Source organism: Canis aureus, chromosome X (assembly GCF_053574225.1).
Source record: "Canis aureus isolate CA01 chromosome X, VMU_Caureus_v.1.0, whole genome shotgun sequence".
NCBI classification, from domain to species: Eukaryota; Metazoa; Chordata; class Mammalia; order Carnivora; family Canidae; genus Canis; species Canis aureus.
In genome coordinates this window covers 18,726,110-18,742,295 of record NC_135649.1, presented here as the reverse complement: position 1 = coordinate 18,742,295, position 16,186 = coordinate 18,726,110, and the positions used below count along the sequence as shown (strand labels likewise).

General features: G+C 39.2%; 1 protein-coding gene and 2 long non-coding RNA genes across 5 annotated transcripts in view; 1 reads left to right on the top strand and 2 right to left on the bottom strand.

Moving 5' to 3' along the window:
* Positions 1-3,654, top strand: part of PHF6 (PHD finger protein 6) — a 51,686-nt gene extending 48,032 nt beyond the window's left edge. For 2 of the 3 annotated variants that reach the window (XM_077889122.1, XM_077889121.1), the window contains one exon: positions 54-3,654. In XM_077889122.1, the coding sequence (XP_077745248.1) occupies positions 54-183 (130 nt within the window). In that variant the 3' untranslated portion in view covers positions 184-3,654. The remainder of the gene's footprint in view (positions 1-53) is intronic. The other variant, XM_077889120.1, reaches the window with a different exon arrangement.
* Positions 1-16,186, bottom strand: part of LOC144308521 (uncharacterized) — a 129,322-nt gene that overhangs the window by 107,327 nt on the left and 5,809 nt on the right. The gene's annotated exons all lie outside the window — the stretch shown is intronic.
* Positions 2,059-11,049, bottom strand: LOC144308520 (uncharacterized). The gene is made up of 3 exons (XR_013374997.1): positions 8,299-11,049; positions 6,378-6,546; positions 2,059-5,045 (listed from the first exon to the last, which is right to left on the bottom strand). It is a non-coding gene; the product is annotated as an uncharacterized LOC144308520 (long non-coding RNA).

Here is a 16,186-nt window from a genome sequence, read left to right as displayed (position 1 = left end):
TGTGACAAACATGTGACAAAACATTTTGAGACTTTTATCTTTCGTCATTGTAGACTATATTGTAAAAATCATAGTGGAAATGATGAGAGAGATGAAGAAGACGAGGAACGAGAGAGTAAAAGCCGGGGAAAAGTAGAAATTGACCAGCAACAACTAACTCAGCAACAACTTAATGGAAACTAGGTATGAAAGTTACTTCTATCGGATCTGTTGTCAGGATACAAAACTCGCTGATAAATACATGTTGGAGAAATGGTATATGCAGTATGATTTTTTAATGCTATTATGTTTAGTTAAGCATGTTACTAGAATGCTAAAGGATTGTGTAGGCTTGCATAGTTTTTTTAACTAGCTGATTTTGTAACAGTAAAAACAAGCTATCCACTTTATCAATAAGTGTAGTTGTAATGTCGAACCAATAAGATGTTCTCGCTCCTCAATAACATTATATTTATTGTGTTCCCCTCAAGCATCATATTTTACAATTTTTTATCATCTTTTAAACAGGTTCATGGGACAGAGTTAGAAAACTGGGAATGAATAAGACATCCATAACTACTATTCTTTTTTCACTGTTTTCTAAAATCAAAAAGGGTTTGTAACTTTTTACTGCCCAGCTCTTAGATCCTTCATTGAACTGCCTAAAAACGTCTTGTTTGTTTTATGAGCCTTCACTAGATGGCAGAATTTGACATGTTGATATTACGTAGCTGTAGTTTGCAGTTTCTGGGAAGCAATTGAAACACTATTAACCCTGTGTATAGTGTCAACAGTTAAAGCAGACATTGAAATGAAGTAAGCTATATTTCTGGACTGAACAAAGTTCTACTGTTTAGAGTGTCTGAGTTTGTTTAGTGGATTCATACTCAAGGGAAGGCATAAGCGAATTTCACTTTACAGTGCAAACACACCTCTGGTGGCAACACATGGGAATATGTGATTTTTTTTCACACTCCAGTAACGGAGGCTAGAAATGAAGAGAACCTTCTTTTTCTCTTGGCTTTGACAGCACATGCTAAAAATCTCTTCCAAGAAGTGTGCTAAAGCTTTTCATTTCGTTCCTGTTAAACTTGCTCTCACTGACCAGCATGCACTCGGGCGACTGGTGATTTTAAGTTGTGAGCTCCAGTGCTTATGCCAAAATTCTCTTGACAGTAAACCTCTTCTCTTATCATGCCCTACAAAGAGCTTCCAGCAAAATGATTGGATCCTTGTAAGTTTAAACTAACATTTGGCAACAGCAAATTAAACCTCTTTAAGATGTAATGGGTTACTACTCATTAAGGACTTCAGCCACCATGTCTGAAACTGGTTCCTCTCAAGTGCCGTGTTGTGTGGAACACTTCATATATTGGCCCAAAGTATGTAAGAAGGTCTCATGCGCTGTAGGAGTAAAAAACAGTCTGCAGAAAACAGTATTTATTTTTCATTTTGTGACCACTATTTTTTTAAAAAATTATTTAATATTTTTAATGTTTTCATGCATTGCTTTGCTTATCTATTAAATAGGCTCTCGTGCCCTACTTTTTTCTGGTAGGGCTTGGTGGTGTTTTCTTGATCATTGGAGTTGTTTTTTGAAGCCTAAGAACCCAGCTGTTTAGAAAGGATTTTCACACTGGCATTTCTAGCTAGGGATATTTTCTTCCACTTACCTGCTGAAGCACATTTATATATTTCTTTATGGCAAAACCAAAAAACTTTAGTTGTGGTCTGCCTAATATTACCATAGCACCTCAATACCAAGGGTAGGGATTCTGATTTCTGAATTCTTTGTTAACCTACCACATTAAAGCAAATTAGCAAATAAGAAATAATATGTTAACTTGACTGTACATCAAGATATTCTGCAGCTTATGGAGAAGCATTTTTAAAATGTAACAGGTGGAAAATTACACTGTGCTTAATGACTGATTTTTTTTAACTGCTAGTCCCTTAAGGTCACATTTGTCAAGTGTGTATTCACACATTCACTTAAATCAAGGGACTCAATGATTGCTTTATTTTAACCATCTTTTATTATTTTTAGAAGGAAACTAGCTTTAGTGGGGTTGCCCTATACGTTTTTCTCTTTTTGCTCTAAATATGCCATTGGTTTTTTTTTGTGTGTGTGTGTGTATGTGATGAATTTTCAAAATTCACCATGACTTGAAGTGCAACGACAGATCTAGATGTTTGTTTACCAAGCTATGTGACTTTTCCCAAAGGATCTGTACTTTATTTCCTTACGACAGCTTGAAACCTGTTATTTTAAAATCTTTGAATCACTGTGTCTTGATCATTTTTACATTGTGTGCCATAGACTTACCCATGGAACAATAGAGCACCTTCATTTTTGGACAACTACTGTAATGATGTTTTTAGGAAAAATGGAAGGTGCCAGGGTAATAGTGGCCAGCCAATGATCATATCATGGACTTCAAATACTATACCTGTCAGTCGATGGATTTGTCATGTAATCAAGTGTATAACTTTGTATGGGTGTCTTCAACCCTTTTTCTGCCACTAGCAACCAGAATAGCACTTTACCTTTTGGTTGGCTAGAATAAGTGGCTGGCTACCTATTTTTTCTCACTGTGGTGTGATGGGCTAAACAGTCTTTCATCAAAAGTTGAAATGTAAACTGAAGTCACATAAAATATCACCTTTGGTTGTAAACCTCTCATACTTTGATTCTCCATCCATGTTTTCGTCACATGCTGAGTAAAAAGTGCCTTACAATGTAAAAATTGTACAGTACTTATGTTCCCAAGTAGCATCATCATCTTCTGGGTAGTAATGACATTGTGGTATGAATATTTAGAAAAATGGACCTCAGCAGTGTATTTACTGTTCATCTCTTAAGTCCTTAACTGTAGTTTTAATAAGCATGACATTATTTGCTAAGTATATAACATGTACATCATTTCAAAAAATACTGCCATGACTGTCTTTGACGCATATTTTAGCTTGAAATTTTGAAGCGTCTTTTCTTTCTTTCCTCCCCCCCTTTTTTTTGTTTTGTTTTCGTTACTGATATTCAACAGTGTAATCTTTGCAAGCGTATATTGAAGATTATTCTGGAGCATTTATTGCCTTACCAGAACTGTTTGTAAGAAATGTTCTTTAGAGTAGAAAGATAGACTTGAGTTTCTATACTTTAATAAGAACTCTTTGTTCCTTGGGGGAGGGGGGTGGGGGTGTGAATTTTACTTTCATCTCAATTTATTAAAAACCCACAACGGAAATACATTTTATTTCAAAGATCAGCAATTTTAGAATTTCAGATAGTACTTGCTCAGGAGTACATGCTACTCAAGATATTAAGAGAATAACAAGCTATGTAGATCTACTGTTGAATCAGAATCTATGTACTTGAACAAATGTGTGAATCTTAAATATCTCAAAGAAAACGAAAAGTGTTCTAGAATGTTGTTGCTTTTTTGAAAAGCACTAAAGGTTAGACCAAGGTATACAGTTTTGTTCTAACAGACATTTAGGTTAATTGTAAAGATAAGGAATGCATTATGGGTCAAAATCAAACATTCCTCTCATGTTATGTATATTTTGTTCCTGTTATATTGGCTTTATTTTCAAAATTGTAGTTTGTAGTATTAGTTTCCTTTTATTGATATTCTTGCATATACTATTCATTCAATAAATGAGTTACGACTTTCATGTTTGTATGTATGTCTTTTTTGTGAAAGGGTGTAATGAAGCTTATCTGTAGCGGTAGTAAGATTGTGTTCCCTTTAGTCTTGCTTCATTTCAAATGAAATGCCTAGTTTGTTTAGTAACTTGTCATTAAACAAGTATGAGAGAGAAGAGTGAGTTTGAGTCCAGTTCAAGGTCTCACAACATAAAGGTTGCATCATGGAGAGAACTAGCAATCTTTCAAGTACAGCAGAACTGCATTACACCTTGGTTCTTTTATCATTACATGATTCAGCTACCTTTGGCTTAAGTTGGGTCCTCTGGAACCTAGCCAGAAGGTGACTGAAAATAAACCAAAACTCCTACTATGGTTTATCTGGTTGGTAATAAGGGTGAGGATTAATATTCTTGTGAAGGGATTCCACCTTATAGATCTAAATGTCCTCCCTTTGTCATGGACAGCTTACTTCTAGTACACTGCTCATAGATTGAGGTAGTCGTATCCAGGGCAGAAATCAGAATACTTGATTAGTGGAATGTGCTCATTCCATACACACAAGTCCTCACCTCATTCTACTCGAGAAGAAAAAAAATATGTAATAGGTTCTCATTAATGTTGGAACTATGGGATGGTGTGCCTCACCGCAAATGTTACCTAGTTGTGCTGGGCACGCATGCACCTGTGTGTGACTGTGTGTGTTTAAAGTCCATTATTTAGTTGCATTTTGATTTTAAAAAAAAGATTTTATTTTTAAGTAATCTCTACACCCAAGGTGGGGCTCGAACTCACAACCCCAAGATCAGGAGTCGCACACTCTACCAACTGAGCCAGCCATTATTTAGCTTTATTTTAATGACTACCACAAAAATATGGAGAAGGGGGTTATGTTGTTTTCTTTAGCTAATTGGAATTACTGACAGCTGGGGGCCTTGAAGGGAGTTTTGTTTTCTTTTTCCAGCTGTAGTCATCAGCAGTTGCTGAGGTCATTCCAAAGTTTAAACCTGGTAGAATTTCCTAGGAAAATTCTATGGCTGGCAAGGGCCAGTCCATATTTTTAAGGGAAAACCCTTTTTATTTATATATTAGAGTCCTTGGCTGTAGAGATAATGCTGCTTTATACGACAACCTATGTTACATAATTTTGCCTAGTTTAGATAATGAGGTATCTGGAAATTAAGGACGTAAAGCAAAAATGGATTCTTGATTTTTATTCAGAAGGTGAAAACTAGGGGCACCCGGGTGGCTCAGTCGGTTAAGCATCCAACTCTTTTTTTTTTTTTTTTTTTTTTTTTTAAGCATCCAACTCTTGGCTTCGGCTCAGGTCATGAGATCCAGCCCCACATCCGGCTCCATCTCACCATGGTGTCTGCTTGTCTCTCTCTTTCCCTTTCTGCTTTTCTCCCCCGTACTCTCTCTAATAAATAAAAAAGATGAAAACTATAAAATGCCAGTTACGAAACTTACTGAGAACATTTAAAGTGTTACACTGTAGCAGACATGTTCTGCCCATGGTCAGTGTACTGAATTCATTGAGACCTGGATCTTTGTCAAAAGATAGGAGGTCCATAAACATCCAAATTATGCCTTTGTCTCTATCTCTGTCGCTATAAATGCGTTTTTGTATTGGAGGTGGGGGCAGTGCCTGGGATATAGGGAAGAAGATGCATCTGGGCAAAGAGGTAACTAGCTCTGCTCTGTGAATGCTAATCTCATAAACAGACTTACATGGAAACAAATACTGTTTGAAAGGGCAAATCTTTGGAATGGGACCTGAGGGCGTGCATATCAAGGGAGTGTTAGGAGCAGAACAATAGAAATAAACTGTGCTTTAATATGGACATTGGATTTAGAGCTACTGAGTTTCTACAAAGTTATTTGTACAGAAGCATGAGGTTTTTCTTTTTCTGAGTGTCTTTCTTAAAACAGAGCTATTTACAGATTTTTTTAATTTATTGAAGTCATACATAGCCGTATAAAGAACTGAAGTACTGATCCCTGCTACAACCTAGATGAACCATGGAAACTTAATGCTAAGAAACCAGGCACCAAGGATTACATCTTGTATGATGCCTCCCCCTTTTAAGATTTTATCTATTTATGAAAGAGAGAAAGAGAGAGCATGTACAAGAGTGGGGAGGAGCAGAGGGAGAAGCAGACTCATTGAGCAGGGACCACCCCCACCAACCATGTGTGAGGCTCCATCCCAGGACCCCGAGATCATGATCTGAGCCAAAGGCAGACACCTAACTGATGGAGCCACCCAGGCGCCCCTGTTTGATGCCCTTTATATGAAATGTCCAGAAGTAGCAAATCCATAGAGCTAGAATGCAGGTTAGTGATTGCCAGGGGCTACAGACAGGGGGCTCGGGGGAGGGACTGTTAGCAGGTACAGGGTTTCTTTTTTGGGGTGATGCAAATGGCTGGAATTAGGTAGCAGTGATGGCTACACAACTTTGTAAATATACTAAAAGCCATGAATTATACACGTTGAAAGGGTGAGTTTTGTATTACATGAATTTCACCTCAATTTTTAAAAAGTAATTCGTGGTCATTGTACAAAATTAAAACATACAAAGATGTATAGGGCAAAATGTGAAACTTCCCCTGTTCTCCACAAGCCAACTCCCCTGTATTTGACATAGATCCTTCTAAATGGTGTACATATATAACTTACATACTTTTTTTTTTTTATAACTTACATACTTTTTAGCATAAATAGGATCATGTTCTGCATGCAGTTCTGTACCTGTCGTTTTCACTTGAACAACGCTGTAAGGTGTCAGAACAACTAGATTCCCTGCCTTTTGTTCAGCAGCTCCATTCCATGGCAGTGTATGGATGAACTGGAATTGTTCTGTCTGGTCTCACAGGATCTTATGCAGGTCATTTCTTAGGCTAAATTTCCAGAAGTGGAACTAAGTAAAAGGTATATACATTTAAAGTTTTAATAAAAATTGCCATCCAAAAAATATTCACCAATTGAAAAGTTCACCCTATGGGGATTAAGCTTCCCTGCTTTTCCGCTCCAAAGGAGTGCCTTTTAACGGAAAGAATTATGGTATCTTCTTTAAAAAACATGATACATGCTCTATAGAAAATTATAGGGTTTTCATTTTGTCATAAAGCCCACCTAGACTATATCTCAAGGAAGCATATGGATTATTTGGGGGAAACTGGACACCATATCTCATTTGTGAAACAATGAAGTCAAAAGTTTTTGTTTCATACATGTTAGCAACAGTAGTAATTGGTGAATCATTTCCCTTCCTCCTGCTTTCTGAAAAGTGACAGATTGTTCATAGCTGCTCCTTGTTGCCAGATGGATCTACTTCTCTGTGTGTCCAGGGTCATACGTGGCTCAGTTCAGTGCACTTGAAGGGGTCGTGTACGGTTTTGTTGAAGAATTCCTATAGCCTTTATCTATTGTGATGGTTCTTACTCCCCAAACCGTGAATGTGTCTAACCACCCGTCAGTTATGTAAAAACAAGATGAAACCATTTGAACTTTTCACTTTTCAACTAGTTGTTTTATCCTTGTATGAATAAAATGTAAGACAAACCAGAAAAACTGACTGATGTATATATCATTCTTTTAGCTCATTTGCTAAAAAATTATTGTTCTCTAAGAATTTCAAGCAAGTTACCTGCATATCTAAAAATAAACTGTTGGTAAAAAATAACACAGATATTCAGTTATGATGGTCATTCAACCTGCCAGTTTCTATGTAAAGAATAAATTGAATGTAGTCAAGGATGATTGATACCACCTGAAAACTAGTTTTTTCTAATTCTCAAAATCATAGTTTTTGCTAATTAGGTATGTATGACATTAGCCAAACAACTATTTAAGAAGATTTAAGTCAGATGTATAACCTTACAAAAAGAATTCTTTAATGTTTTACCAATAACCCAACCTTTGATCATGTTTCTCTACACTCATTTCTCATATGTTTATGAAATAACAAAGTCTGTAAAGAGGGGTAAGACAACACCACGACTCCATTAGTTCTTTTTTGCAACTTTGAACTTCAGTGGTCATGGAGACCGCTGTACGTTCATTTCAGAGGTTAGCCAGACAATTTAACACAAAGGCTTATTTTCAAATGTTCCTGATCCTTAAGCCCAAATAGGCTTATGTTCTATATTTAGTATTGATTTAGTATTACCAGGAAGCAATCATTCTCGGGACCCTGGTTTCATATGTTCTCGGTTAGAGAGCAAGCACAAAAGATAAGCAGTTTCTGAAAGTTTGCAGATCAGAGAGCTGGAATTTTGGCATTATCCTCAAATACAACACTCTTTCCGGACCTCCCTTAGAAGAGTTGTTCTTAAGCATTTCAACCTATTCCGTGTGCCCAGACCGCTTAGGGCAGCTATCCAGTATGCAGGGGCTGGGGGTGGGGACACAGGGAGAGGGGTTAAAGAAAACATATGTGGCTTAAGGGGAGGGCTTGGCAGATGTCCATTCTCGCTTGGGAAGAGGCAGGGTAGGAGAGAGAAGTTTTCGGCAGCCTTTACGGCATTTCATAACTGGGGTCACTTCATTCCATGAAACTCGGAAGTGCAGCCAACTCTAGGGCACATCCTAGAAAGATCGCCACAAAACTTGGAACACTTTTGCGCTTTATTCTTTTCTTCCTTTGATGCCCTCCTGGGAACTCACTTACCTGACTTCCCATGATCTCTACCACCCCTTCAAGACGACTCCTTTCCTGACTCTTCTCCCCAGCCCCAATGTAAGTGGTCCGCAGCCTTCTGGTCTTTCCATCTTGGATTGTTCTCGCTCAGCCGTAATCTGCTGCTACAGCTGTCAGCTGTGTGTTCTGCTGATGAGTCCCCATCCTTATCCACACTCGGCTCCACCCACTGGGTAGTTTCAGCTACACTCCTGGACATTTTTACCCAGTCTGCTGGCTACTCAAGCATGAATCCCAAACTGAATTGTCCTGACCTGGATTTTCTCTTTGTCAGGTGATGGGGCTAACGATGGGTCTGCTTACATCTCCACGTCAGCTTGCTAAGCTCCTCACAATCTGTTATTCTGTCTTTTGGGTCCATCCTCTCCATTCTTACTGCTGATAAACTTGTGATTTTCCTCGGTGTTTGTTGGTTTTTCTCTTTCACCTTTTGCCCGGAATCCTGACTCCTGTTTCCACTCTGGACCCATGTTCCTCAGACTCTTCGTTCCTTGGTTTTCTTCATGAGGCAGTTCTTGCCCTCACTTCCTTTACTATTCAACCTGCATGAGATGGTTAATCACCTCCACTACCTCTAGACATCACTGGCCTCAACTTGCCACTTCTGTCAATTCTCATCCACCCTTTTACCTTCCCCTGTGCCTAGAGTTCCTTCTACTGTTCCATCTGGGGAAGGTGACCCGCCAGAGGAGATTGCAACCCATGTGGCCTGGTGCCGCACAAATATTGGTGTTTGTTCCCAGGTTCTCCATATCAGTCTTCAATCCTTTTAACTTGTCTTTCCTTTTATCCTTACAAACTGTTACAAACATAAGCATATGGACTCTGGGTTTTGGTGGCCTTGGCTCGGATCCTATGTAACCTTGAAGTTACTGAATCTCCACCTCCATGATCTCATCTTGAAAATGCCTGTAAAAATAGTACTCATTGCATAGACTTGTGAGGATCAAAGGAGAGAACAGACTCAAGACTCTCCCATCCCCTGACATGCTGGCCCTTGCTCCTGTGTTTCCTTCTAGTTGTGCCCTGTTTCTCTCCTCTTCTCATGTAATTTTCTTGAAAGTTGAGTCCCCACTTGACGTCTCTGCATCTGTATTTTTATTACACATTCCTCAGCTTCACTGCACTCACTTCTGTTCACACCTCTCCACTTCCTCAACTACACGGAAACTGTTCCAGCAAAGTCCACTGGTGGCCTTTGCCAAATCCTGTGGGTACTCTTCACTTCTTATTTCTTTGCCTTCTTGACTGTAACATCCCTGAAGGATCAGGTGTGGTAAGGGGACTAGCCGATGGAAGGATTTCCGTGATCCTTCAGCTATAAAGGTAAATCTATCAAGTCAACTTGGAAAAGCGTTTTATATTTTCACTAGTCATATATGAATTGATGCTCAGTGAACCAAAATTAGAAAATACAGAGAAGTAAAAAAAAAATTCCAATCTCCCATCATCTTATGAACCATAAGGCCACCATTATATTTTTTGTAAAATCTTCAAACATTTCTGTGCATATATGTAATTATAAAAAAGGGGTTCATATTATACCTAGTAAGTTGTACTCTGCCTTTTTCACCTACAAATCAGAAATATCTTCACAGTTCAGTAAATAAACTGTCACTCCTAATGGTTGCATTAGTCCATTTTGTGGATGTATCCTAGAGTTTGGCCATTTCCCTATCATTAGATACTTAAGTTTCCAGGTTTTGTTGTTGCTATTATTTTGCTGTTGGAAAAAGTGCTGATATAATGATGAAGAAAGAGCAGAGAGCCTCAGATTAAAGGATATTCTACAGAACAACTGGCCTGCACTTGTCCTGAATGTCTCGAAGATCCAAGAAAAGCCGAAGAACTATTTCACATTAAGGGTGATAAAAATACGTGACAACTAAAAGTAATGTGTAACCCTGAATTGGGAACTGGTTCCGCAAAACAGAATTCTTGCTGTGCAGGAGGACATTCTGGGGACTAATGACTAAATGTAAATAGGGACTGAAGATTAGACATTATTAGGTCAATGTTAATTTCCTGATTTTGATAATTGTGGTTATAAGAGAATACTCTTATTCTTAGAAAATATATACTGAAGTGTTTAGGAATAAAGGTGTTATGTCTGCCTTTTACCTGGTTCAGAAAAAGAAATGTGTGTGTGTGTGTGTGTGTGTGTGTGTGTGTATAAAGAGATAAAGCAAATGGAGCAAGATATCACACGTTGATGAATCTTGGTGGATGATATGCAGGAGTTCTTTGTACTATTCTTGCAACTTTTCTATAGTTTTGAAAAAAAAATTAAAGGTAGGCACACCAGCAGAAGTAGCAACCATTATTAAGGGAGCCTGAAGAAAGTCCAAACTCAGGGAACAGGAGTAAGCCATGAGAAATCCTTCCCAAGGGTATGGAGACAGGAGAGGAACCACACTCTGGTGGAAGGAGCATGAGCTATATTTGGATCAAGTAGCCTAGAGAGGAAGGCCACTAAGGAACCACATCTGGAGGAAAGAATGTGAACGATATTTGGATCAAGTGGCCCAGAGAGAACTGTCTCCCTCCCCAACACCTAGGGTGACTCTCTACCTTTTCTGCCTGAACACACCCTATTATTGGAAATCGATCTTTTGAGCTGTTGTCACCCTTCAGCTGCCACTGTTTTGTTTGTATTTCAGGGTCTCCATCCATATCTTAGATTCTTTTTTCATTTTTCTGAAGTAACATTTCCTTTTTTTCCTATAGGAAGCATGGGTAACAAATGTTTGAAAATAAATAATGCTGAGATGAACATTCTTATACATATAGCTTTCTGCCCTTGTCTGATTATATCCTTAAGATAAATTTCTTTTTTTTTAAAGGCTTGAAAGAGAGAGATTGAATGGGGGGGGAGGCAGGGGCAGAGGGAGACGGAGAGAATCCCAAGCAGATTCCCTGCTGAGAGTGAAGCCCAATGTGGGGCTCCATCTCAGGACCCTGAGATCATGACCTGAGCCAAAATCAAGAGTCAGATGCTCACTTGACTGAGCCACCCAGGCACCCCCGAACTACTCAGTTTTTAACAATAATCCCTGATTATCTTAAAATATACGGTGTTTAAATTTCTTCAGTGGAAGTGGAACTTAAGTGTTTGCTATTCTGATCTAAATTTCCACAATTTTCTCAGGGGGAAGGGAGATGTAAACACAAGTTCTTGAGGTTTTTGAAATCATCTTGAGGTCAACACTCACTTTATATATAATTACCATCTCTATATTATATGTGTTACAGGCATATATTCCAGGCAATTCTAGTAGATCATATAAAATTAGATGCTTATTAATCTAGTTTTATACTAATTTCAACTCCCCAAAGACACTTAAGAATATTAAGAGATAGCAAAATAGAGATAAAATACAATTGCTAAATATTTTTTACAACCATGCATCAGATAATATGCCTTTAAAAGTCCACACACAAGGCTGAGTAGAAACATTTCTATATATTCATGTAAATTTCAGAATGTTACCTCGATTCAAATTATTACTAGATAGCTACCAGTGAAAATGAATAAAAATTCAATTAATTTGTTGCCTGAGCAATTGCCTTTTAAATTTCTAACAAATGGTGGAAATTAGACATAGTTTTAATTATGTAGCACACAAAATCATTATTAAAGTTATTTATATTCACAATAATATATTCCTTTCAACTTGATTCCTATATTAGGAAAATGTTTCTAAAAGTCCCACGATAACTCATTTTCACTGGTAGCTGCGGACCTGGATGTGGTGGATGCTGCTGGTGTCCTATCCAGCTCCCATGACCAGCTAGAGCCCTCATAGCACCTTTGTTTGGTATGCAGTTTCCACTTGCGACCTTCTCTAGTTACTTGCCATTGCCTTATGGGAGCCTGGGAGGCTCCATTGTCCCTCTTCCCAGGTAGCCAGTGATTCTAAGATACAAAGTCCTTGTCCCCTGTCTCAAGACAGGACTACTGCAAGTTTTTCCCCTGTGAATCAGGCCAGGGCTAGACTTTACCTGAGGCTACGTCCTTGCTCAGCTCACTCCCGTCTCTATCCTGCTTTGATTCTGACCTTTCCAGGTTTTCTTTTTTTACAATTTTATTTGACAGAGACCGTGTGCAGGAGCAGAAGGAGCAGAGGGAGCAGCAGGCAGAGGGAGAGGGAGAGGGAGAAGCTGCCTCCCCGCTGAGCATGGAGCCCGAAGCTGGGCTTTGTCCCAGGACCTTGAGATCATGACCTGAGCCGAAGCCAGACACTTAAGTGACTGAGCCACCCGGGCGCCCCCAGTCTGTCAGTTTTATGCACCTGGTAGCAGTATCAGCTTCCAGAGAAACCAGCTTCCAGTAGAGCCCTTCCTACCAAGCTCTGGGACTGTGTTTTGTTATTCTCTCCAGAAGTCCCACTCTCTAGCCAAGGGCTATTCTACAGAACTTTCTACGGTGGTGGAAATGTGCTATGTCCATCTGGTCTAATACAGTAGCCACTAGCTACAAGTAGCTATTGAGCATTTACAATGTGGCTAGTAGGACTGAGGAGCCCAGTTTTTTTATTTAATCGTAGTTCATTTAAGATTTAAATAGCCACGTGTGGTTAGTGGGTACTGTACTGGATAGCACAGCTCTATCTAAGTCATAGCAGGGACCTTTAGGCAAGTATGAATGGAGAGCAGAGACTATCCAAAATGTTCAATTTGTTTCTTACAGTGAGCAAAAGTATCAGAATGGAGGGGAGTGCAATACCTTATTAGGGAACAGTATACAAGTGAACGGACCTGCTTGTAATTATCAGTGTATGATAATCCTGAGGCAAGCACATTTTATGAACAGAGAAGGCCTTTGGTAAATCTTCAGGGTGTTAAAATCTGTCCTGTATAGTGTGTGCTATAATCGCTCTCAAATAACAGAACTATTTTAAACTGGGCAAGAAAAGTCATTAGAAGTCAGTTTGATAATGGTCACGTCATTAGCCCTTACCCACATAAATGTGAATCTGTATCACCATGATGCTTGCAATGAGAATTTCCTATAGTAATAAAAAGTAACATAAAGTAACTTGAGCTTGTCTTTGACTTGACAACTTTCCCTGTACTGTGAACCTAAACCATGAGACAGTTTGCTCTTGGTCTCATTGAAAATATGTAAAGCATACCTATTATACCTCATTATTTCTCTAACACCCCTCCCCACCTTTGCTTGTGAGCCCACAACGTGAGTCAGGAAGAGAGAGCAAACCTTTGGTGCGAACGGCCATCTAGGAGAGTGCTAAGGATGGTTTGGGGGTAAAATATCTAATCGTGAGGGTTTTTTTTATTATTACTCAGGAGACACACACACACACACACAGGCAGAGACATAGGCAGAGGGAGAAGCAGGCTCCCCGTGGGGAGCCCAGTGAGGTACTCAATCCCAGGACCCCAGCATCACACCCTGAGCCAAGGCAGGTGCTCAACCACTGAGCCACCCACGTGCTCCTCTTATCAGTTTTATTATTTTGAATTTGCGACCTGATCCTAGAAAAGAGCAACATTAGAAAGAGACGTCGGGTGGGGGTGGGGGCCAGGGGATTGAAATGGGTGATGGGGATGAAGGAGGGCACTTGTGATGAGCACCGGATGTTGTACATAAGTGATGAATCACTAAATTCTATACCTGAAACTAACACTACACTGTATGTTAACTAACTGGACTTTAAATAAAAACTTGGCAGGGAAAAAGAGGTCAGTATGCCAGTCTCTAGAACCAGAGTAACAGTGCTTTCCAAAAACCCCAACAGGTGATAACCTAACCTTAGGGACTTCTACTTTCTGTAGAAGCAAAGAACCCTTATAAAATCTTGTTTTATTTGCTGATTTTTCTACATTTGTCTATAGCATGCAATACAGAAACATGAAAGTTAGCTGACTTTGTTGTTGTTGTTGTTAGCCGACCTTTTTAAGAGTCTACATTTAAGCTGGGTAAGGCAACAACTCTCTATGCAGAAAGTAAGTCAACTTGAATTTTATTATGCATAAAGTTCTCTTTCCAAAAAAGAATTCAAGGGACGCCTGGGTGGCTCAGTGGTTGAGCATCTGCCTTCGGCTCAGGGCATGATCCTGGGGTCCCTGGATAGAGTCTCAATTGGGCTCCCTGTAGGGAGCCTGCTTCTCTCTCTGCCTCTCTGTGTGTGTCTCTGATGAATAAAACAAACAAACAAACAAACAAATATTCTTAAAATAACAAAAAAGAAAAAATTCAATATACCTCAATATACACATATTTAGATATATAAATTTAAACATACATACACATACTAAATATGATAGGTGGCATTAAGCTTTAAGCCTTATTTTTAATTTTTAAAAAAATCCCTCCCCTTTTTTGCAAGTAATCTCTTTGTGGGGCTCAAACTCACAACCCAAATAAAGATCAAGAGTTGCATACTCCGCCGACTGAGCCAGCCAGGTACCCCTAAACCTTAGTGTTTTTTTTTTAAGATTTTATTTATTTATTCATCAGAGACACACACACAGAGAGAGAGAGGGAGAGAGAGAGAGGCAGAGACACAGGCAGAGGGAGAAGCAAGGCTCCACGCAGGGAGCCTGATGTGGGACCTGATCCAGGGTCTCCAGGATCACACCCTGGGCTGAAGGTGGCGCTAAATCCCTGAGCCACCCGGGCTGCCCTAAACCTTAGTTTTTTGTTTGTTTGTTTTTTTAACCTTAGTTTTTAAAATAAAATTACTCTTAAGCTTATTATAAGACACTGTTGGATTTTCATATCATGATTTGAATGTTATAACGTAATGCCCAGAGCTTGGTTTCTAATACTGCTAATACTAATCATTTCTATTACTTCTAATACTACTCTCCAATGAAAGGAACCAGTGCTTTTTGGAAAAAACAGCCAATTGTAAGGCTAGGACCGGAAAAGTACAAGATAAGCCTGGAGTATCTTGTGGTGCCAGAAATTAAGGAAGTGCTAAAAGAATGATAGGGAAATTGGGGATCCCTGGGTGGCTCAGCGGTTTAGTGCCTGCCTTCGGCCCAGGGCATGATCCTGGAGTCCCGGGATCGAGTCCCACATTGGGCTCCCTGCGTGAAGCTTACTTCTCCCTCTGTCTGTGTCTCTGCCTCCGTCTCTCTCTCTGAATAAAAAAATAAAAAATCTTAAAAAAAATGATAATAGCTACAAAGGGAAATGGGAAATAGCTACAAAGACACAGGAGCCAACATGGAGGGACTCCCAGTAGCCAAATTTTGGGCAATTTGGGCAAAATGTAATTAATATTACTGATGGTTCATTACCTACAGGATAAAGTTCCTGAGTCCATGGCAATTTAAATAATTTAAAAACTAATGAGTAAGGTGAAGGCAAAGCTCTTTATTACAGTAGCATTCTAAATAGCAAGTGAAGAAGGAATGATGTTAATGGAAAAAGCAAGATTCGACAAACACCCCAGTAATAATTGTTGCAGTCAGAAATCAGCGTGGAGGCTAGAATTAGTCAGTGAAAGTCTGATGAGGAACAGAATATTTAGGGTCTCAAACTAGAATGCCTAATAATGCTTATTAATTACAAAGAGGAAACGAGTATGTAGTGAAGCAGTGTGGCAGATACTGCCTTAAGTAATCAATCCAAAGTAGCATCAATAATGGGACAAATTGACAAACATGCTCTTCCTAATATAAAAACACACCATTATGACCGCTGTGTTTCTGGCCCAAAATGGAACACTTGAAACTCCATGGTGTGGTAACATTAGACAAGCCTGAACTGAGGGAAATTCTACCAGCCAGTGCCCTTTGAAAATGTGAAGGTCATAACAGACAAAGACAGGAATTGTTCCAGGAATAAAGAGGTAAAGGAGATTTAAGGAAATACAACATGTGCTCC